The sequence below is a fragment of the Podarcis tiliguerta genome (genome assembly GCF_965153285.1).
Source record: "Podarcis tiliguerta genome assembly, chromosome: 2".
In the NCBI taxonomy this organism is placed as follows: domain Eukaryota; kingdom Metazoa; phylum Chordata; class Lepidosauria; order Squamata; family Lacertidae; genus Podarcis; species Podarcis tiliguerta.
In genome coordinates, this window is record NC_139535.1 from 4791602 (window position 1) to 4812934 (window position 21333).

Below are 21333 nucleotides of genomic sequence, written 5' to 3' on the forward strand. Positions count from 1 at the left end.
TTTGGAGCAAATGATTCAGCAGAGGAAACACAGCCTAGAATAACTAAGGAGATAGTACAAGAATACTTGGCTAGTTTAGATGTATTCAAGTCTCCAGGGCCAGATGAACTGCATCCAAGAGTATTAAAAGAACTGGCAGATGTGATCTCAGAACCACTGGCAGTCATCTTTGAGAATTCCTGGAGAACGGGCGAAGTCCCGGCAGACTGGAGGAGGGCAAATGTCCCTATTTTCAAAAAGGGGAAAAGAGAGGACCCAAATAATTACCGCCCAGTCAGTCTGACATCAATACCAGGGAAGATTCTGCAGCAGAACATTAAGTAAACAGTCTGTGAGCACCTAGAAAGGAATGCTGTGATCACCAATAGTCAGCATGGATTTCTGAAAAATAAGTCATGTCAGACTAACCTGATCTCGTTTTTCGACAGAATTACAAGCCTGGTAGATGAAGGGAACGCAGTGGATGTAGCCTACCTTGATTTCAGCAAGGCATTTGACTAGGTGCCCCATGATATTCTTGTAAAGAAGCTGGTAAAATGCGGTCTTGACTATGCTACCACTCAGTGGATTTGTAACTGGCTGATTGACGGAACCCAAAGGGTGCTCATCAATGGTTCCTCTTCATCCTGGAGAAGAGTGACTAGTGGGGTGCCACAGGGTTCTGTCTTGGGCCCGGTCTTATTCAACATCTTTATCAACGACTTGGATGATGGACTTAGGGGCATCCTGATCAAATTTGCAGATGACACCAAACTGGGAGCGGTGGCTAACACCCCAGAGGACAGGATCACACTTCAAAACGACCTTGACAGATTAGAGAACTGGGCCAAAACAAACAAGATGAATTTTAACAGGGAGAAATGTAAAGTATTGCACTTGGGCAAAAAAAATGAGAGGCACAAATACAAGATGGGTGACACCTGGCTTGAGAGCAGTACATGTGAAAAGGGTCGAGGAGTCTTGGTTGACCACAAACTTGGCATGAGCCAACAGTGTGACACGGCAGCTAAAAAAGCCAATGCAATTCTGGGCTGCATCAATAGGAGTATAGCATCTAGATCAAGGGAAGTAATAGTGCCACTATATTCTGCTCTGGTCAGACCTCACCTGGAGTACTGTGTCCAGTTCTGGGCACCACAGTTCAAAAAGGAAACTGACAAACTGGAACGTGTCCAGAGGAGGGCAACCAAAATGGTCAAAGGCCTGGAAACGATGCCTTATGAGGAACGGCTAAGGGAGCTGGGCATGTTTAGCCTGGAGAAGAGGAAGTTAAGGGGTGATATGATAGCCATGTTCAAATATATAAAAGGATGTCACATAGAGGAGGGAGAAAGGTTGTTTTCTGCTGCTCCAGAGAAGCGGACACAGAGCAATGGATCCAAACTACAAGAAAGAAGATTCCACCTAAACATTAGGAAGAACTTGCTGACAGTAAGAGCTTTTCGAGAGTGGAATTTGCTGCCAAGGAGTGTGGTGGAGTCTCCTTCTTTGGAGGTCGTTAAGCAGAGGCTTGACAACCCTATATCAGGAGTGCTCTGATGGTGTTTCCTGCTTGGCAGGGGGTTGGACTTGATGGCCCTTGTGGTCTCTTCCAACTCTATGATTCTATGAGTCTATGATTCTATGATTCTAAGTGACAATATACAGCCTTGTCGTACTCCTTTCCCAATTTTGAACCAATCAGTTGTTCCATATCCAGTTCTAACTGTAGATTCTTGTCCCACATAGAGATTTCTCAGGAGACAGATGAGGTGATCAGGCACTCCCATTTCTTTAAGAACTTGCCATAGTTTGCTGTGGTTGACACAGTCAAAGGCTTTTGCATTGTCAATGAAGTAGAAGTAGATGTCTTTCTGGAACTCTCTAGCTTTCTCCATAATCCAGCGCATGTTTGCAATTTGGTCTCTGGTTCCTCTGCCCCTTTGAAATCCAGCTTGCACTTCTGGGAGTTATTGGTCCACATACTTCTTAAGCCTGCCTTGTAGAATTTTAAGCATAACCTTGCTAGCGTGTGAAATGAGTGCAATTGTGCGATAGTTGGAGCATTCTTTGGCACTGCCCTTCTTTGGGATTGGGATGTAGACTGATCTTCTCCAATCCTCTGGCCACTGCTGAGTTTTCCAAATTTGCTGGTATATTGAGTGTAGCACCTTAACAGCATCATCTTTTAAAATTTTAAATAGTTCAGCTGGAATACCATCACTTCCACTGGCCTTGTTATTAGCAGGCCCATTTGACTTCACTCTCCAGGATGTCTGGCTCAAGGTCAGCAACCACACTACCTGGGGTGTATGAGACATCCATATCTTTCTGGTATAATTCCTCTGTGTATTCTTGCCACCTCTTCTTGATGTCTTCTGCTTCTGTTAGGTCCTTTCCACTTTTGTCTTTTATTATGGTAATCTTTGTACGAAATGTTCCTTTCATATCTCCAATTTTCTTGAGCAGATCTCTGTTTTTTCCCATTCTGTTGTTTTCCTCTATTTCTTTGCATTGCTCGTTTAAGAAGGCCTTCTTGTCTCTCCTTGCTATTCTTTGGAAATCTGCATTCAATTTCCTGTATCTTTCACTATCTCCCTCGCATTTTGCTTGTCTTCTCTCCCCCGCTATTTGTAAGGCCACGTTGGACAGCCACTTTGCTTTCTTGCATTGCATTTTCATTGGGATGGTTTTAGTTGCTGCCTCCTGTATAATGTTGCGAGCCTCCACCCATAGTTCTTCAGGCACTCTGTCCAGCAAATCTAAATCCTTAAACCTGTTCCTCACTTCCACTGTGTATTCATAAGGGATTTGATTTAGATTGTATCTTACCAGCCCAGTAGTTTTTCCTACTTTCTTCAGTTTAAGCTTGAATTTCGCTATAAGAAGCTGATGATCTGAGCCACAGTCAGCTCCAGGTCTTGTTTTTGCTGACTGTATAGAGCTTCTCCATCTTTGGCTGCAGAGAATATAATCAATCTGATTTCGAGGTTGCCCATCTGGTGATGTCCATGTGTAGAGTCATCTCTTGTGTTGTTGGAAAAGCGTGTGATGACCAGCTTGTTCTCTTGACAGAACTCTGTTAGCCTTTGCCCTGCTTCGTTTTGATCTCCAAGGCCAAACTTGCCAGTTGTTCCTTTTATCTCTTGACTCCCTACTTTAGCATTCCAATCCCCTATAATGAGAAAAACATCCTTCTTTGGTGTCATTTCTATAAGGTCTTGTAAGTCTTCATAGAATTGGTCAATTTCAGTTTCTTCAGCACCAGTAGTTGGTGCATAAACTTGGATTACTGTGATGTTAAAAGGTCTGCCTTGGATTCGTATCGAGATCATTCTATCATTTTTGAGATTGCATCCCAGTACTGCTTTCGCCACTCTTTTGTTGACTATAAGGGCAACTCCATTTCTTTTACGGGTTTCTTGCCCACAGTAGTAGATATGATAGTCTTCCGAACTGAATTCGCCCATTCCCGCCCATTTTAGTTCACTGATGCCCAGGATGTCAATATTTATTCTTGCCATCTCATTTTTGACCACATCCAACTTACCCAGGTTCATGGTTCTTACATTCCAGGTTCCTATGCAATATTTTTCTTTACAGCATTGGACTTTCCTTTCGCTTCCAGGCATATCTGCAACTGAGCGTCCTTTCGGCTTTGGCCCAGCCGCTTCATCAGCTCTGAATCTACTTGCACTTGTCCTCCGCTCTTCCTCAGTAGCATGTTGGACACCTTCCGACCTGAGGGGCTCATCTTCCAGCGTCATAACTTTTATATGCCTGTTGTCTTTGTCCATGGAGTTTTCTTAGCAGGGATCCTAGAGTGGCTTGCCGGTTCCTCCTCCAGGTGGATCACGTTTGGTCAAAACTCTCCACTATGACCTGTTCATCTTGGGTGCCCTGCTCGGCATAGTTCATAGTTTCTCTGAGTTATTCAAGCCCCTTCACCACGGCAAGGCAGTGATCCATGAAGGGGAGCATTCTCTTACATAAAGCTTAATTAATTACTATATTTAGTTCATAACATTTATATATTGCTTGACTCTATATATTGCTATTTTTTTGGAAATCTGCATTCAATTTCAATTCAGGGGATTCTATGACACCTCAAATAGTCATAGTCCCTGTCAACTCGCCTAAATCTCAGGCTACAGTCTCAGCGAAAGTGGAGGTTTTTAACTTCTTCTGGGCAAGAAGTTGCCTCATGTTGTTGTGTCCTCTGATAATTGTTGGACTGAGATGCAAACAATCAGGATGGGGTGGGGGGGAGTCCACTGAACTTCCTCCAAGAAGAGAAGGAACAGATCACTCTTGTTTTGGTAATTATAAAGGAAAGCAGAATACCTGCAAATTCAATTTCGCCAATTCTGCATAACTCGGTGTAATGGTTCTAGGGGTTGCTCGTGTGTAAGCTTGTCCCAACCTCTGGCTGGGTTACCTTAGTGAACCTTTCCTGTCCGGACAGCCACTCGCCCGTGGCTGTCTCAATCGCTGGCAGAATCCATCAGTGGGCGTTTCTTAAACTTCTTCCAGCAAAGAAGCTCTTTGACGCCAAGTCTCCGCCTACTCTCCCTGCGCGGAAGCCTTCTGCGCAAGGAGGGCGTAGGCAGCGGAGGACCCTTCCTCTCCCCGCTGGTCCCTGGCAAGGAATCATGGGACCGCCTCGCCGATTCCCCCATCTGCCCCCCTTCTCCACTGGAGCTACGTTGATTCTCTTCCCCAGAAGACGGGCTGCCTCTCCCACTCCCGGGACGCTCTCTGGGATCCCTTTGGAGCTTGCTCTCTCCCTCGGACACTGATGGCAGTTCCCTGACACTCGGGTTAAGAACTTAATTCGTTCCGGAGGTCCGTTCTTAACCTGAAACTGTTCCTAACCTGAGGTACCACTTTAGCTAATGGGGCCTCCTGATGCCGCCACACCACTGCTGCGTGATTTCTGTTCTCATCCTGAAGAAAAGTTCTTAACCCGAGGTACTGTTTCTGGGCTAGCAGAGTCTGTAACCTGAAGCGTCTGTAACCTGAGGTACCACTGTATTCTAATCCAATTCTATTATTCTAATCCAAGGTTCAAAACAGATGCAGGGTGGTTTCTCCGTCAGATTTATCCAAAACTGTTTCGACTCTGGATTCCCCCATCACCAGCGTTGGCCACTGCTGGCCAGCAACTCCCAATAGCTCCCTGTACCCCAAATGGTCATTGACTTCTCCTCAGTCTTAGAAATAAGTGATGTGACAGGTGCATTTTGTGGGCCCAAATGAGACCATGTACAGTTCTCTGGATGCTGGGTTGGGGGCTCGCCACCCTGCTGGCCCCTCCAGCTTTCTGAAGCAGGTAAGCGGAAGAGCTTATTGCATTTATATCCCACCTTTTTCTACAAAAAGTACATGGTATAACCCCCGCTTCAGTTAAAGAACCCTGAGAGGTTGGTTAGGAGGCTGTGACTGACTCCGAAGTCACCCCGTGAGCTTCATGACCCAGTGAGGACTTGAACCCGGATCCAAGACCTTTGGCTTGGAATCAACTTTATTCCCCCCCCCCCTCTTTCCTTCTTTCCCCTGGCTTTTTTCTGTGATGGAACTCCTATTTAGGGACTTCCCTGGCTTTTTTCTGGCCCACGCAGGACCAGTCTGGATAGTTGGCCTTGGTGAAGATTTGACGTTTTCATCCCCTAAAAGGTTTTTGATTTGAGTTTCTACTGAAATGAGGCTGCATTTTAATGTTGTATTTTAATCTTGTTTTTAAGTTGTAGTTTAATTAATTGTTTTTATACCTGGTGTTAGCTGCTCTGAGCCCGGTCTTGGCTGGGGAAGGCGGGGTATAAATAATTTTTTTATATTTTATTTTTTTATTTATTATTATCATCATCATCATCTCCCTAGTCCTAGGCTAACACTCTAACCACTACACCCCACTGCCTTCCTAGAGTCCTTCTGCTATGGGGCAGCTCTATAAATTCCGTAGGTAAATAAATATAGGCAATGGCAGATGGCCATCCAATTTCTCTTTAAAAGCTTCCAGGTAAGGAGAAGCCACTTGGTGCAGGTGAACATATTATTATTATTATTATTATTATTATTATTATTATTATTATTATTATTATTACACATGGTACACATGGGGGCACCAAAATTCATAGGGCCTCTAAAGGTCCTAATACTGTCCTGAGAAGGGCTTTGGGTCTGATTTAGGAGCCAAGCTCCTTCTCTCACGCTCTTGCGCCAGGAAATCCAGACAGGAGCTCAGCGCTAAAAACTTTTCTTTCGTTTTCCGCGCTCTCCGGCAGCTGCACGCGCTTTTCTGATTGGCAGAAATGTCCCCCTCCCCTCCTCCAATCGTTGCTCTTGCCACGGATTCCGGCGGCCGCAACTCAGCGGGTTTCAGAGGAGGAGAGCAGAGGGCGAGGAAGGATGGAGTTGCGGCTGCATCGGCGGTGCGTTTTCATCCTAGTGGCGACTGCTGACTTTTTGCTGCGCGGCTGCGCCGGTGAGTGACTTTGCGGGCTAAGCTGCCTCGCGCGCAACAGGCAATTTACTCCGCGCAACGCATTTACTGGAGGCAGAGTAAGGGTAGGCGGATTTGATCAGCTTGTACTGTGTCCCCAACACAAGTCTCCCTTCCCGGTCAGTTCCTGTGGTTGCCATCGCGAGAAAAAACTCCTTATCGTTCTGGAGCCCCGTACTGCCCTCCCCCCCCCAAAAGCTAGCCTTGCATGGGGGGGGGGGAGCCTGGAGGTGTCCCTTTCTTCCGCTGAACGTGTTTGGGGAATTTGCCCGCTTCCAAATCTTCAGCTGATCAACTTTGTGTCATAGAATAATAGAATTGCAAAGTTGGAAGGAACCTCAGGGGTCATCTAGTCCAACCCAGGAATCTCAGCTGAAGCATCCATGACAGATGGCCTTCCAACCTCTGCTTAAATTTCAAGCCTTAAAAACCTCCAAGGAAGGAGAGCGAGTCCACTCCACTGTCTTTTAGATGCAAAAAAATAAAAAAATAAAATCCCTTGCGCTGCAAAGTCGTGCATGCTGTCAGAAGTATAGAAGAAGCACCAGCCTTAGGCTTTGCCATAGGAAAGGGAGAGTACACAACTTCTGACAAACAGGAGTTTCCCACCCCACAGTACTTTTATCTCTGTAAACACAAACACACATTGCTCCACTCAGTGGTGTAGCGTGGGGGGTGCAGGGGGGGCCGGCCGCACTGGGCGCAACATCTGGGGGGGCGCGCTCGCACTCGCAGCTCTCTGCCCCTACCTGGCTCTCTCACTCTCTCTCACTGCAGTGCTGGCTGTGCGAATCCGATCCGAGCCGCCGGGTCGCCGCACACTGTGGAGGGGAGGGTGCCAGGCGTGCGGTGCGGTGCGGAGAGAGAGCGAGGGACTATCTGGGGGAGGGACAGTGCAGCGGGGGGGGGCGCAAATTACTTGCCTTGCCCCGGGTTAGGGGGCGCAAATTACTTGCCTTGCCCCGGGTGCTGACTCTGGACCTGGACTGAACAACTCCCTCTCTCTCTCTCTCTCTCTCTCTCTCTCTCTCTCTCACACACACACACACACACAGAGACACAGACAGACAGACAGACACACACACACACACACACACACAAAACACCTTCCTCACATCTGGCTGAGCTCTTGCCAAGGCATTTAAATATTTCAGATTAGTGGGAAATGAGCCCTGCCAGCTTTTCAGTTTATGCAAAAATGTAACTGCCCAGGAGAGTTTAAGTTTTGTGCTTCGCTTGAAACCGCCTCTGGGGAGTTTCGCTTTTGCAGGTCCCTCGAGTAGTTGTGGGGCAATCTCTGTCTTTTTGGCTGGGCACAGAATGTGCCTTCAGACTGCAGTGTTTCCCAAACTTGGGTCTCCAGCTGTTCTTGGACTACAACTCCCATTATCCCTAACTAGCAGGACCAGTTGTGTGTGTGTGTGTGTGTGAGAGAGAGAGAGAGAGAGAGAGAGAGAGAGAGGTGGGGAGGGGCGGAGGTCCATCAAAACAGACTCTGCAGTCATTGTTAACCGCTCCCTAGAAGCTTGTGGTTCAGCAAAAGTATATAAAACAGGACTCCTTCCCCTTGAAACTTCACCTCTGCTTTGTACAGTCGTACCAGTGTGGCCAGTGTGGTGTAGTGGTTAAGAGTGGTAGTCTTGTAATCTGGGGAACCGGGTTCGCGTCTCTGCTCCTCCACATGCAGCTGCTAGGTGACCTTGGGCCAGTCACACTTCTTTGAAGTCTCTCAGCCCACTCACCTCACAGAGTGTTTGTTGTCAGGGAAGAAGAGAAAGGAGAATGTTAGCTGCTTTAAGACTTCTCAGGGTAGTGATAAAGCAGGATATCAAGTCCAAACTCTTCTTCCTTCTTCTTCTACCTCAAGTTACAAATGCCTCAGGTTACAAACGCTTCAGGTTACAAACTCTGCCAACCTGGAAGAGTTACCTCAAGCTGAGAACTTTGCCCCAGGATGAGAACGGAAATCGTGTGCCGGCAGCACAGCGGCAGCAAGAGGCCACATTAGCGAAAGCACGCCTCTAGTTAAGAACAGTTTCAGGTTAAGAACGGACATCCGGAACGAATTAACTTTGTATAGCGTCTTTCCTGATGAAGAACATATTTTTATTTGTTAAAGGGGTTGCCCAGCTTTGGAACTGAATTATTAAGATTTCCTTTAACATTTATGGAGCAAACTACCTTGGAAGTTGGTGGACTCTCCTCTATTGGGAGTTTTTAAGTTGGATGGCTGTCTGTTAAGGATTCTTTAGCTGTGATTCCTACATTCTCTCCCCCCCCCCCGCCCAATTCCTTGGGTGTCCTTTCCAACAATGGTACGATTCTGTAATCTGATGGCCGTGGGTTTTAGCTTCCATTTGGGCTCTTTTCAGTTTTTACATAACTGTGCCAGTGCTGACCTTTGATTTTCCTTGCAACTGGGGGTGTGTTGATGCATAAATAACCACACATTTAAGAGGAAGTAAGAGCAGTTCTTCTCTTTTCCTTCCTGCATGTCCCCCCCCCCTCCGCCACACACCACAAAGAGCAACAGAGGCAGAGGTACTGCTGGTGAGGAGGGTTGGGGGAAGTTTCAGGGGCTTCTCAGCCTGGGGGCGGGGTAGAAAATCCCCCCTCTTTGCTCTTTTTCAGCTTCTGCTTCAGGTAGAAGTAGGAGAGGGGAGGGGGCGTTGCCGCGCACTGCGTCCACCACCTTGCAACACCTGCAGCTTCTGAGAGGCTGCTTTTCTCTCAAAATAAAAGTGGCAGATGTTCCGCAGGCTGGCTGAACCTAACTGCAGTTTGACCCTGAAAGGAAGCTGAATGGGAGGGGGGCCATGACATAGCAAGCCGCAGAAGCTCCCCAGGTGCGTGCAGTTCACAGCCAAATCTCCTGCGGTTTCCTCCCAGCCACTTGGGGTAAAATCCACCTCACACAGTGCACTTTTCATTGCAGTTGTAGGCCTACAACTATGTCCCTCTATCACCTGCACGATAGTAGATGGTGCCCCCAAATTTCTGTCACTTGCCATTTACAATTGTTTTATTCACCACAGTGGTACCTCGGATTACAGACGCTTCAGGTTACAGACGTTTCAGGTTGCAGACTCCGCTAACCCAGAAATAGTACCTTGGGTTAAGTACTTTGCTTCAGGATGAGAACAAAAATCGTGTCCTGGCGGTGCGGCAGCAGCGGGAGGCCCCATTAGCTAAAGTGGTGCTTCAGGTTAAGGACAGTTTCAGGTTAAGAACAGACCTCCAGAACAGATTAAGTTCTTAACCCAAGGTACCACTGTATAGTTTTCTTTCAAAAAGTGCCTGAGATGGGGGTGCGTGGGTTTGCAACTGAATCCCAATAAAACTGCCCCATAGAAGCACATTTCTGTGCTCATACAGTTTTATTTCTGTAAACCAGAAAGAGCTGTCAACAAACAAAATGCCACACAGTGTCTAGATAGCCAAAGCTTCTCTGCTTCTCTCTCGATCAGGTGCCTGGGGTGGCATGTGTGCCCTGTGCCCAGGGGTGGAGCTGTTAGGGTATAGTTCCATTCCACCTTTAGAACAGATATGTGTATTGTTGTATGTCACATGTCTGTTTACATTCCAGCACAGTCTGCTGGGAACTTCCATTGTGTATTGCTTTTGCTTTACTGCTGTTTGCTTGGACACGAAGGGAAGCAGATATGTTTTTCCTTTGTTCCTATGCTGAATAAACGCCTGTAAAAATGCTTACACATGTCTCTGTCCGCCACTTCCGTTGTAAGAAGTTATTCACTCTGCTGATAAGAGCGTGCTCAGCTTCTGAGGCTTGAGTCGCTGATTGATGCTGGAGCCAGCTGGGGGCCTGCCAAATGCCCCCGTCTCCCCAGATGCATCCCTTCCCGTGGGGAAGGGGCGAGCCAGGGCAGCATGCTCCACGGGGCCTCCAAGGAGTCTGCCTGCCTCCTCCCACTCAGCCCCCCTACAGCTGAGTGGGAGGTGGTGGCCGGACCATTGGGGCAGCATGGAGCCTGTGGGCACCCAAAGCCACCACGTCACTCCCAGGAGAGATGCGTGGCTTGGGTGCACTGCAGGTCCCACAGTGAGTGACCCCTGGCATTTTGTCACCCTCCCTCAGTGGTGACACCCGGGGCTCCCACAGCACCCCCTTCCTCCGCCCCTGACACTGGCAGAAGGAAACCCATCCCATCCTGTTTTGCTACTACAGACAGAATGGGAAAGTATCACCCCCACCAAGGCCTTACTTACTGGGGTTGTATGGCTGGGCTCTGGCTTCTGGGCTCTGGCAAGATCTCACGAGAGCCCACAAGATTTTGCGGGGCTCTCTTGAGATCTTTCTGGAACCGGGAAGCCGCTGCCACCACTTCTCCTCACCCTCCGGGATGGTGGTGGAGCCCATGGCAGTGTCGCTCGCAGATCTCTTGAACTCTGCCCCTCTTTCTCCTCTCCAGGCTCCTCCTTCCACAAGTTCCAGCTTATCTACATATCTGTGTCAGAACCCGATCAGACAATGCCCAAGTTCACTGCTTTGGGGTATGCAGATGACCAGCTCATCACTCGCTTTGATAGCAACACAGAGGAGGGGGTGCCTCAAGTCTCCTGGGCTAAAAAGCTGAAGGAGGATATTCATGAGTACTGGGACAGGTACACCAAAGTCTTGAAAGACAGTGAGTGGTGGTTTGAAAATTACCACAATATCATAAGGCAGTACTACAACCACAGCAAGGGTGAGTATGTAAGAAAGGGCCGAATCTGTCGATTTCAAGCTCCCTCCATTTCTTATTTTTCCAATCTCAAATTCAGTTCTCGTTTCTACATCAGTTTGCACTTAAAAAGGAAGTCCTCATTAACATTTTAGTGTGAATTTCTCCTAATACATCAACATCCCCCCCAACAATGAACCTTTTTTCAGTTTCCCCAAATGTATTGCATTTTTCTATGACCATTTCATGAATTTATGCATTTTTATGCAAACTTTGTCCAGGTGTTGCAGTTTTGTTCACATTACTTGGCTGGAGCAAAATTGGGAGAACTGCAAAATTGAAGGAAGAGTCTGTTGCGACCATCATATTGTTTGAGATAGTGCAGTTTAAGTAGGTTCACCTATAGAAGTGGACTAAACTGAACTGACCCCCCCCCCCCCCATCCCTGGTGGTGAAAGAGATTTGAATTCGCCACACACTATGCACATTGAATGCTGGTTGGGAGGGAAGGGGGCAGAGAGAGAGATGAGCTTAAGAAAGTTTTTTTTTCTGGGGAGGTGAGCAAGGTAAACAATCCAGCTATATTGGATAATATGCATAACTACCACCAGAGAACACATCTACCTTTCCTGGTAGATCTTGTGACTGAATGTCACTTGGCCTATATAGGATGCAGGCAAAGCCTATATAAGAGGCATAATTATTCTTAAAAAGAATATTTCAACAAGGGACTCTTCTAAGAAATAAGGTTAGCACTTTGGAATGACTACATAAGCAAAATAGAGATTCACAAATATATGACCAATGAAAGGGTACTAGACAACAGCTTGAGCTGGATACAGCTCAATGGATACAGGTGGTCTTTCTTCATGACATAGAAAAACCATTATTGCAAATAATAACAGAAGTCACGTGCATTAACAGATTGATTTCTTCCATGATTTAAGCAAAGATAGTTTTGATTCAATAAGGCTGAATGATATCATTGTAAAATATATAAATTTAGATCAAGCAGGTTGAAAGGTAGGAAACCTGCAACAAGTATTAGAAGACTGAGAAACACAATACGGATCACACATAGGAGCAAACAACCACATGCTTTTCTGTTTCTACGGAAAAAGCATTTGATAGAGTAGAATTGATTTAGTCGCTTAAAGTATTAGAATAGTTCAATTTGGGTGTGGAATTTATCAACTGGATCTGACTTTTGTATCAGTACCCAGAAGCACAAATAGTGATGAATGGAGCATTGTCAGAGAGATTCAATCTATCTAGAAGAACCAAATAGGGCTTGAGATCTGATGGTGAAAAGTGGTTGTTGTTGTTTTTGAGAGGGTGGTCTGCACCTGTTCTAATGCCCCCATTGTGATCTCATCATGGGTGTCTTTTTCAGGTTTTCATACCTGGCAGATGATGGTTGGCTCTGAGGTGAGTCCACATGGGAGCAATGAAGCATATTGGACGTTTGGCTATGATGGGAGGGACTTTCTCAGCCTTGACAAGGAGACTGATGCCTGGATTGCAGCAGATGCAGTGGCCCAAGTGATTGAGAGGATGTGGGAGGCTGACAGTTCCATGATCCCACGTTTCAAGTTCTTAGTGGAGGTGGTTTTCATTGAATGGCTGGAGAAATATGAAGCCTACGCAAAGGAGGCTCTGCTGCGGAAAGGTGAGGGGGCAACAGAGGTGGGGGAAGATGGCATATTTCATTTGGTTAATTGGTTAGATAGCTATAAAAATATTTCCACACTGCTTTGTCACAACAAATATCTCCAAGCAGTTTACAGTAATAAAACTATAAAACCATGCAATAAAACATTTAAACAGTCAAAACCAGACATCAGTTAACTATTGCAGATGGTTATAGTCTTAATTGCCTGCATAAGCCATGTGGCATAGAAACGTTTTCAGTAAGCATTTAAAAATTGGGACTTGAAGGTGCTTGCCAAATTTCTATTGGAGTGTTCCAAAGGACTGGACTGATGACACTAAAGTCTTGGTTTCTTGGCTCAGCAATTTTTTTCACTGGTCCTGAAAAACCTACATGGGCTCCCAGTACGTTTTTGAGCGCAATTCAAAGTGTTGGTGCTGACCTTTAAAGCTCTAAACTGCCTCGGCCCACTATACCTGAAGGAGCGTCTCCACCCCCATTGTTCAGCCCGGACACTGAGGTCCAGCTCCGAGGGCCTTCTGGCGGTTCCCTCATTACGAGAAGTGAGATTACAAGGAACCAGACAGAGGACCTTCTTGGTAGTGGCGCCCTCCCTGTGGAATGCCCTCCCAACAGATGTCAAGGAAATAAACAACGATCTGTTTAGATAGTTCTGTATTGGGAAATTTTTTATGTCTGATAAATTTAGATTCAACCAAATTCCTTGGGGAAGTTGTTTTTGGACAATGCTGTATTCCTGTCATTCTAGGAATAATCAGAGGTTGTGAGTGCCAATGAGGTACTTAAGCATTTATCGCAAGGAAGCTACTTTGTACAATAGCTCCTATGGAAATGTGTCTCTTGGGGATGCTCTAGGCCTGAGATCGTAATCTCTGGGGTGGGGCATAGTTCAGTGTTAGTCCTGCCAGCCACTGGATAGCCTCGTGTGTTAACTAAAGTGCTGCCATTTTTGCAGAACCCCCAGTAGTCAAGGTAACTAGGAAGCCAAACAATGATGGCATGGAAACTCTCATGTGCCGGGCCCACGGCTTCTATCCCAAGGAGATCAACTCTACCTGGAGAAAGGATGGGGAGACTTCCGGGCAGGATACAGTTCACGGGGGCGTTCTCCCCAACTCAGATGGAACCTACTACAACTGGCTCAGCATTAAGATCAACCCCAAAGACAGGAACCACTATTGGTGCCATGTGGAGCACATTGGCCTACAGAAGCCTATGGACGTGCCCTCAGAAGAACCTGGTGAGAGATTGCGGGGAGACGAATGGGATGGAAGTATGCCCAATCTGCTCTGAACTCAAATTTAGATTTTCTAAATAATAATACTTCTATTATTTATACCCTGCCCATCTGGCCAAGTTTCCCCAGCCACTCTGGGCGACTTCCAGCACATATTAAAGCATAATAATAATACGTCAAACATCAAAAACATCTCAATACAGGGCTGCCTTCAGATGTCTTTAAAAGTTTTGTAGTTCTTTATCTCCTTGGCTTCTAATAGGAGGGCATTCCATGTTAGAGAGTGCCATTACCAAGAAGACCCTTTGCCTGGCTCCCTTTAACTTCACTTCTCGTAGTGAGGGAACCTCCAGAAGGTACTCGGAGCTGGACCTCAGTGTCTGGGCTGAGCGATGGGGGTGGAGCTGTTCCTTCAATAATACAGTACTGGCAAAAGTTGGCTGCCATCTTTCTCCTGGTAAGCTTGAGTGGTTGCGATGTCCTGGAATGTTCACAAATATTTTATGTATATTGAAGAATATTGAAGGTGAACGTGTTGATGAGTAAAATCTTATTAAGGCATCCCTCTGTAGGGAGAGAATGACCTTTCACTCCAGCTTTGCAAGGACTCTTGCAAAGCTGGGCAGGCGATGAGGGGTGGGATCGGCCACTCTTCGCTATTCCCCCTTTGTATCATTGAACCTCTCTGAATTTCATGAGCTCCTAAGTCCTGTGGCCATCGTTGGTTTCCTCCCATGAAAAGCAAAGACTCTTCTTGGTTTCCCTTCAATTATTCTCCTCTTCCTCCCTTCCCACCATTCAACTTTAGGCTCCCACGTGGGGATCATTATTGGCTGCATCCTGGGCGGAATCTTCTTCCTGGTGGCTGTGAGTGTTGGGATCTATGTGCACATCAGTAAGTATATTTGTGGCCACATTTGCTACTAGGTTGCAGTCAGGCATTCTGTGGGCTGAAGTGATTTCTTTTCCTCTCCATTCTGAGAAGGATGCATCAGTTTGGTTTACAGTTTTGGGGAGCAGTTTTGCTGCTCTCCTCTGCTGGCCCTCCCCTGCTTATCTCCCCCGCCACTGATGCATTAATTTAAAGGTTTGTAACTCTTAGCATATAAGTGTATTTGTCACAGGTATTGTCTCTGGCTAAAACAATAAGACAGCTGATCAGATAAGGGCATGTGTGTGTATGAGAGATAGAGGGGGGAGAGAGAGGTGTAAGCACCGTGGATCTGGGCCCATAACCCTGTTGTTGGCATGCGACCAAGGAAACGGGGGCAATTGGCAGGCCCCCAGCTGGCCCCAGCCCACCGGCCGGTGTGCCAGGCAATCTCCAGTCCTTGGCATAAACCTGTGACCCGAGCTTCAGAATCTAGGGCACGCTACTCAGCAGAGTAAACGCTACGTAGCAGAGGTGGCAGGAGAAGTTGTGTGAGCATATTTACAAGCAGTTTACAAGCAGTTTATTCAGCATACATCAGGACAAAAGGAAAACATGTCTGATCTCCTTTGTGTCCAAAGCAAGACAGCATAAGCAAAAGCTATACACAAACGGAAGTTCCCGGCAAGCTGTGCTGGAGTGTTCAAATATATAAAAGGATGTCACATAGAGGAGGGAGAAAGGTTGTTTTCTGCTGCTCCAGAGAAGCGGACACGGAGCAATGGATCCAAACTACAAGAAAGAAGATTCCACCTAAACATTAGGAAGAACTTCCTGACAGTAAGAGCTGTTTGACAGTGGAATTTGCTGCCAAGGAGTGTGGTGGAGTCTCCTTCTTTGGAGGTCTTTAAGCAGAGGCTTGACAACCATACGTCAGGAGTGCTCTGATGGTGTTTCCTGCTTGACAGGGGGTTGGACTCGATGGCCCTTGTGGTCTCTTCCAACTCTATGATTTTATGATTCTATGAGTGTAAACAGACATGTGACATACAACAATTCCACACATCTGTTCTTAAGGTGGAACGGAATATGCCAGCACCCCCATCCTTGCTCACCCAGCCAAAGACACTAACCTTCTTCTCCTTTCCCTCTTTTGCAGCTAAGAAACAAGGGTCTGGCAGCTCCAGTGGGGGTAAGTGTGTGGGGATAAGCGGGGGCAAGTATGTGAGGAAGAGCAATTATGTCTTTCACTGAGGCTGCTCCAGTGAAATTATATTTGCAAATAAACTGTAGCTGCAAAACCCTTTTAAGGGATGTGGGTGGCGCTGTGGGTTAAACTACAGAGCCTAGGACTTGCCAATTAGAAGGACAGCAGTTCGAATCCCCGTGATGGGGTGAGCTCCCATTGCTTGGTCCCTGCTCCTGCCAACCTAGCAGTTCAAAAGCACGTCAAAGTGCAAGGTAAAGGTAAACGGGAAGGTAAACGGCATTTCCATGCGCTGCTCTGGTTCGCCAGAAGCGGCTTAGTCATGCTGGCCACATGACCCGGAAGCTGTACACCAATAAAGCAAGATGAGCGCCGCAACCCCAGAGTCGGCCACGACTGGACCTAATGGTCATGTACAAGCCAACGTATCCATAAAAAACATCACTGGATGGCGATTGGTTAGAAAGAGAAAATTCATGTTAACAAAGGCCTGTCTTAAAAGGTATAGCTTTTAAGAGACTTCTGAAAGAAGATGGGGATGGTTCCTTTAATGGCATTCTTACTTTTATTTTGCTTATTAATGTTATTTGTCACTTCTTTTACAAAAGTAACTCAGAGTAACTTTAAACAATTAGGAACAGGGCAGTGTCCTAGTTACAGTTAACTGGAGCTCTTGGGCTAGTGAGGAACCACCCGTAGTGCCTTATCAGAGGATCTCAGTGATTGAGGTGAGGCCTTTGACCATGTTCTTTTCCTACCTGGTTTATATTTCTAAAGGGAAGATTCTTCCCTCTTGGTTGGATTCCAAACCCCCTGCCTAAATAGTGCAAGAAGCAAGAAGTCAGCTTCTCTGCATTTGAGGTAGAGTCCACGTTTTCTTCATTTTAGGTTGGCCAAAGCAGTTGATTCCAAAACAGAAATAGGGTTTTTGGAGTAAGCAATTGAATAACACACAGTGGGGTGTGTGGAACAAAACAGGGATATGTGTTTTCTTTTAACCGTGGCTGTGGAGCTTGCCAGAAATAGGCTGCCAGAACAGAGCCAGCTTTAAGGGGTTGTAGGTGGCATTGAAACGGGAGCAATGAAAATGAATGCATGATTCACCCCCCTAGAAAATAACTGAGTCAATGCGTCTGCAAGTGGAGCAGTTTGACACTGCATTTTTCAAAACTTAGCAGGGAAATCTGAATTTACAGGGGAAAACAGAGTAAGAACTGTTAGAGGGGGGTGTCATGTGAACACTGTTGCTTCATTGGGAATGCAAACAGCTTCAATTACACATTGAACTCTTGTGAGGACAAGCTTGGAATCTATTGCAGCCTCCTGCCAATGCCATAAAGCAAAGTCCTGGAGGCATTTCTGTTTGCATTGCCATTTGATGATGATGATGATGATTATTATTATTATTATTATTATTTATTTTTACCCTGCCCATCTGGCTGGGCTTCCCCAGCCACTCTGGGCGGCTTCCAACAAAGTATTAAAATACAGTAGTCTGTTGAACATTAAAAGCTTCCCTAAAGAGGGCTGCCTTCAGATGTCTTCTAAAAGTCTGGTAGTTGTACTTCTCTTTGACATCTGGTGGGAGGGCATTCCACAGGGCGGGTGCCACTACCAAGAAGGCCTTCTGCCTGGTTCCCTGTAACTTGGCTTCTTGCAGTGAGGGAACCGCCAGAAGGCCCTCGGCGCTGGACCTCAGTGTCCGGGCAGAACGATGGGGGTGGAGACGCTCCTTCAGGTATACTGGACCGAGGCCGTTTAGGGCTTTAAAGGTCAGCACCAACACTTTGAATTGTGCTCAGAAACATAACAAGACCTCAGATCCTTGGAAAACTGAGGAGCTCCTCACCACCATGACCACCACCATCGCAGAACTGTCAATCACACATACTATTTAAAGAGGAAGCTAACTCTTTTCTTTCTCTCCAATGCAGGGAGGAACCTGGCAGCCTAGCAGCCTCAAAGCAGGTGAATGGCAGAGGAAGAGTGTGTCATCTTGAGTCGGGGGAAGAGGCCAAGGTCTTGAGCTGGGCAATCCAAGCTCCCAGTCACCAGGCTTGAGAAAATCCTATATTTTCCTTCCTACTGCCCCACCAATATTGTACATTTCAGGTCCTGAAATGGCTTGTTCCTTTTCTGGGATATGTTTAAGCCCCCAACCTGTAGAAAATACGGTGTACATTGTGATGTACAATGAAATCATTACAATTTTTTTAAAAAAAATCATACAATAAACAGCAAATGGCCAACACTGAATCCAATTAATTATCTAAAGATACCTGGAGAAACAGAAACATTACCAGCAGGTGACAAAATGTGAGGCAGCGCCAGGAACAATGCTCCAAGTTAATGGTGATGCTCTGCTGAAAACTTCAGTCTGGGTAGAAATGAAACGAATATGAGATAATATTGTGGGACAACAAGGAGGGCTTCTGCAGCTGATCCTAGGAATATGGCTGGTACATAAGATGGCCCTTTGGGTAACCTGGTCTGCTTAGGGCTTAGTCCACTTGCAGTAGAACCTTGAGCTTAAGTGGGTAATATCCTGACAACCAGTACAGAAGTTTCAGTTTGGGGAAGGGAAAGTTTTGGAACTAAGGTTGACCCAAAGCGGTTTAAAAACAGGAACTCAGAACCCAGTGGGATAGAAGAATGTCAGCACATCCGATCCTCAGCCCTCACTACTTCCTCCTGTTGGGTTGTGGTTTTGGTGGTGCTGCCGCAGCTTTCAGACAGCGAATGAATGGAGCACTTCCCAGAGTTTGATGAGGTGCTAAGCCACAACTACATGTTTCCTCAATCAAATTCACACAAACACACACCCCGCATGTGATGGACCTTGGGGTCTCAAATTTCAGTGGCTCCCTGTGCAACATCAAAATTTGGCACCACCCGCCTTGCGCCTTCCATTCTACATCATAGTTGTGGCACCCCCTGCAGTGCCCCCCGAGACTCTGCAACTATGATGTACCAGGGGGCATGCTCCCCTAAATCTGCCTCTGCCCCCCACCATTTTGAAACCAAATGACCTAGGCACATAGAAACCACAGAATCATAGAATATGAGTTGGAAGTCTCCCCTTGAGTCTGGTCCATACAAGGACTTAATGAGCCAATCTTAAAAGATTGTGTATTATTTTTTTTAAAAAAGTTTTACATCAGAAAAATATGGCACTTGTTACAAGAAACAGCCACATCTATCCACCACCATCCTGTCCCCACAGTGGCCAACGAGGTGTCTCAATGGGGAGCCCTCAAAGCAGGACCACATTGCAGATTCTGTAGGAGTCTCTGTCATTTGAGGATTAAGTTGGGGGTCCCCTCCCTCCCCACCTCTCTCTGTCAGGAGAAATCTTTTGGTTTCATCTGTTTGGCTCCATGCGCAGCAGACACTCCCTGTTTTGTTTTTGTTTTTTAAATTAAATTTTTATTATAAATTTTATTGAGTACAAAAAAAAAGAATATCGAATAAGTAAAGAAATTAAGAAACAACTATCATACATATACACATAAACATAATTATTTATACATCTAAAAAGCAATATTCAGAAAGAAAAGGAGGGAAGAAAAAAGAAAAGTTAAAAATGGAATTTTAGAAAACAGAAAAGTGTTCACCGTAAACAACAATTTCAGATCTATACTTACATACAATTATATATTTCCATTTTGCAGGATGTTCCCTGTTTTCTCTCTCTCTCTCTCTCTCTCTCTCTCTCTCTGTTCCTTTTTTTTTGGGGGGGGGGGATGAAAAATTCCTTATTGAAATTCATTAATGTCATTACAGATTTAACTTCACACGTACACATACATACAATATATAGATATATATTCTTAAATTAGTTTAACTTAGAATGTTAATTTGACCTAATTCCACTTAGATATCAGCTAAGCTAAAATCATATAATGGTACATAAAATAAAATAAAACAACAACAAACTGAAGTAAAATATCATTTCCCGATATAGTTGCCATTTGTGATTTTGAATGTACTTATAATTATTACCTTACATTTAATATACTTTCTAATACTTTCTTACAACCTAGATTTTCCTTTATTTCTTAATATTTTATGTACACAAGGGTCATTCAAACCCTACCATAGATAATATGTCGCTGTTATTATTTTTTTGTAAGTATCTGTTTTATCTCTCTCTTTGCAGTATGACCAACCATGGGGACGCGATTCTGGGACAATGAGAGGGAGAATGAGCGCATCCATGCTCTGAACCCAATTTTGTCCTCTGGGGAGTCCTTCAGCTTGGCTGGAACCAAGATATACTTTGGATCTTTGTCTTTCACTCTTTTTTTAATGTCACAGGCCTTGGCTTGAGATGAAGTGCTTCTGGATAGCCCTGAGGCATACTTGCACCTGGAGGAAAATTCTAAGACTCACACCAGAGGGGGAAACTCTTAGTCGATGTGGTTTTTTTTTTTTTGTAGTAATAGTGTAATCAGAAGAATGTCAGAAGAGGCTGTGGGATCAGGCCAAACTAGAAGCCAACAGGCCAGACTAGAAGCACAACAGCAGTCTCCCCTTCTCTGATGCCCAGTAGTTAGTCTTCAGAGGCAGATGTTTTTGATAATGGAGTGATGACATAGACATTATGGCTAGTGGCTACTGATAGCCTTATCTTATATGAAATTTTCTGAACTCCTTTTAAAGTTATCCTGCATCTCTTTACCTTGACCTCTAACAGTTGAGCTGTTCTGAGACCCACCACTTTTGTTTTGTGCTGTTCTGTTTCATTTGGAATAGTTTGGCCTGTTTAATAATTGTAATAGAGTCACCTGTTTTTATAATGGTATATTGCATTGTGGTTTTTTTAAAAAAAATATTTATACTTTTCAGGTTTATACATTTCATTAATTTTACAATCATTTTAACATTTCAAAACTTGACTTCCTTCTCCCTCTTTCTGTGGTTCCTTAAATTTATTTTTTAATATCTTCTGCATATCCAAATTCATTCAATTTGCTCATTTATCTACTTTAAATATATACTCGTATGAAACTGCAGGTTACTACAATAATCCTCCCAGTGTTTTTTATCTGTTTGCAATTTATCTGTAAATATTCAATAAACCATTTCCATTTTTTTTTAATAAAAAGCTTGTTATCTTGATTTCTTATTCTTCCGGCAAGTTTTGCCATTTCTGCATATTCCGTAAGTTTTTGTATCCTTGC

The 21333-nt window shown here is 45.3% G+C and overlaps 1 protein-coding gene across 5 annotated transcripts; it reads left to right on the top strand.

Annotated features, from left to right (window-relative positions):
* The first annotated feature begins 6334 nt into the window (after positions 1-6334).
* On the top strand, positions 6335-21267 carry LOC310670744 (major histocompatibility complex class I-related gene protein-like). 5 transcript variants are annotated; one of them, XM_083426469.1, is made up of 8 exons: positions 6335-6463; positions 10912-11187; positions 12557-12832; positions 13791-14075; positions 14881-14967; positions 16103-16135; positions 18085-18118; positions 20310-21267. In XM_083426469.1, the coding sequence occupies exons 1-7, from the start codon at positions 6388-6390 to the stop codon at positions 18102-18104; spliced, it is 1053 nt and encodes a 350-aa protein (XP_083282595.1). In that variant the 5' UTR covers positions 6335-6387; the 3' UTR covers positions 18105-18118; positions 20310-21267. The 5 variants fall into 5 exon arrangements, with proteins under 5 accessions (XP_083282595.1, XP_083282596.1, XP_083282594.1 ...); XM_083426470.1 differs by lacking the exon at positions 18085-18118; XM_083426468.1 differs by lacking the exon at positions 20310-21267 and having other exon boundaries at positions 18085-18380.
* The last annotated feature ends 66 nt before the right edge of the window (positions 21268-21333 follow it).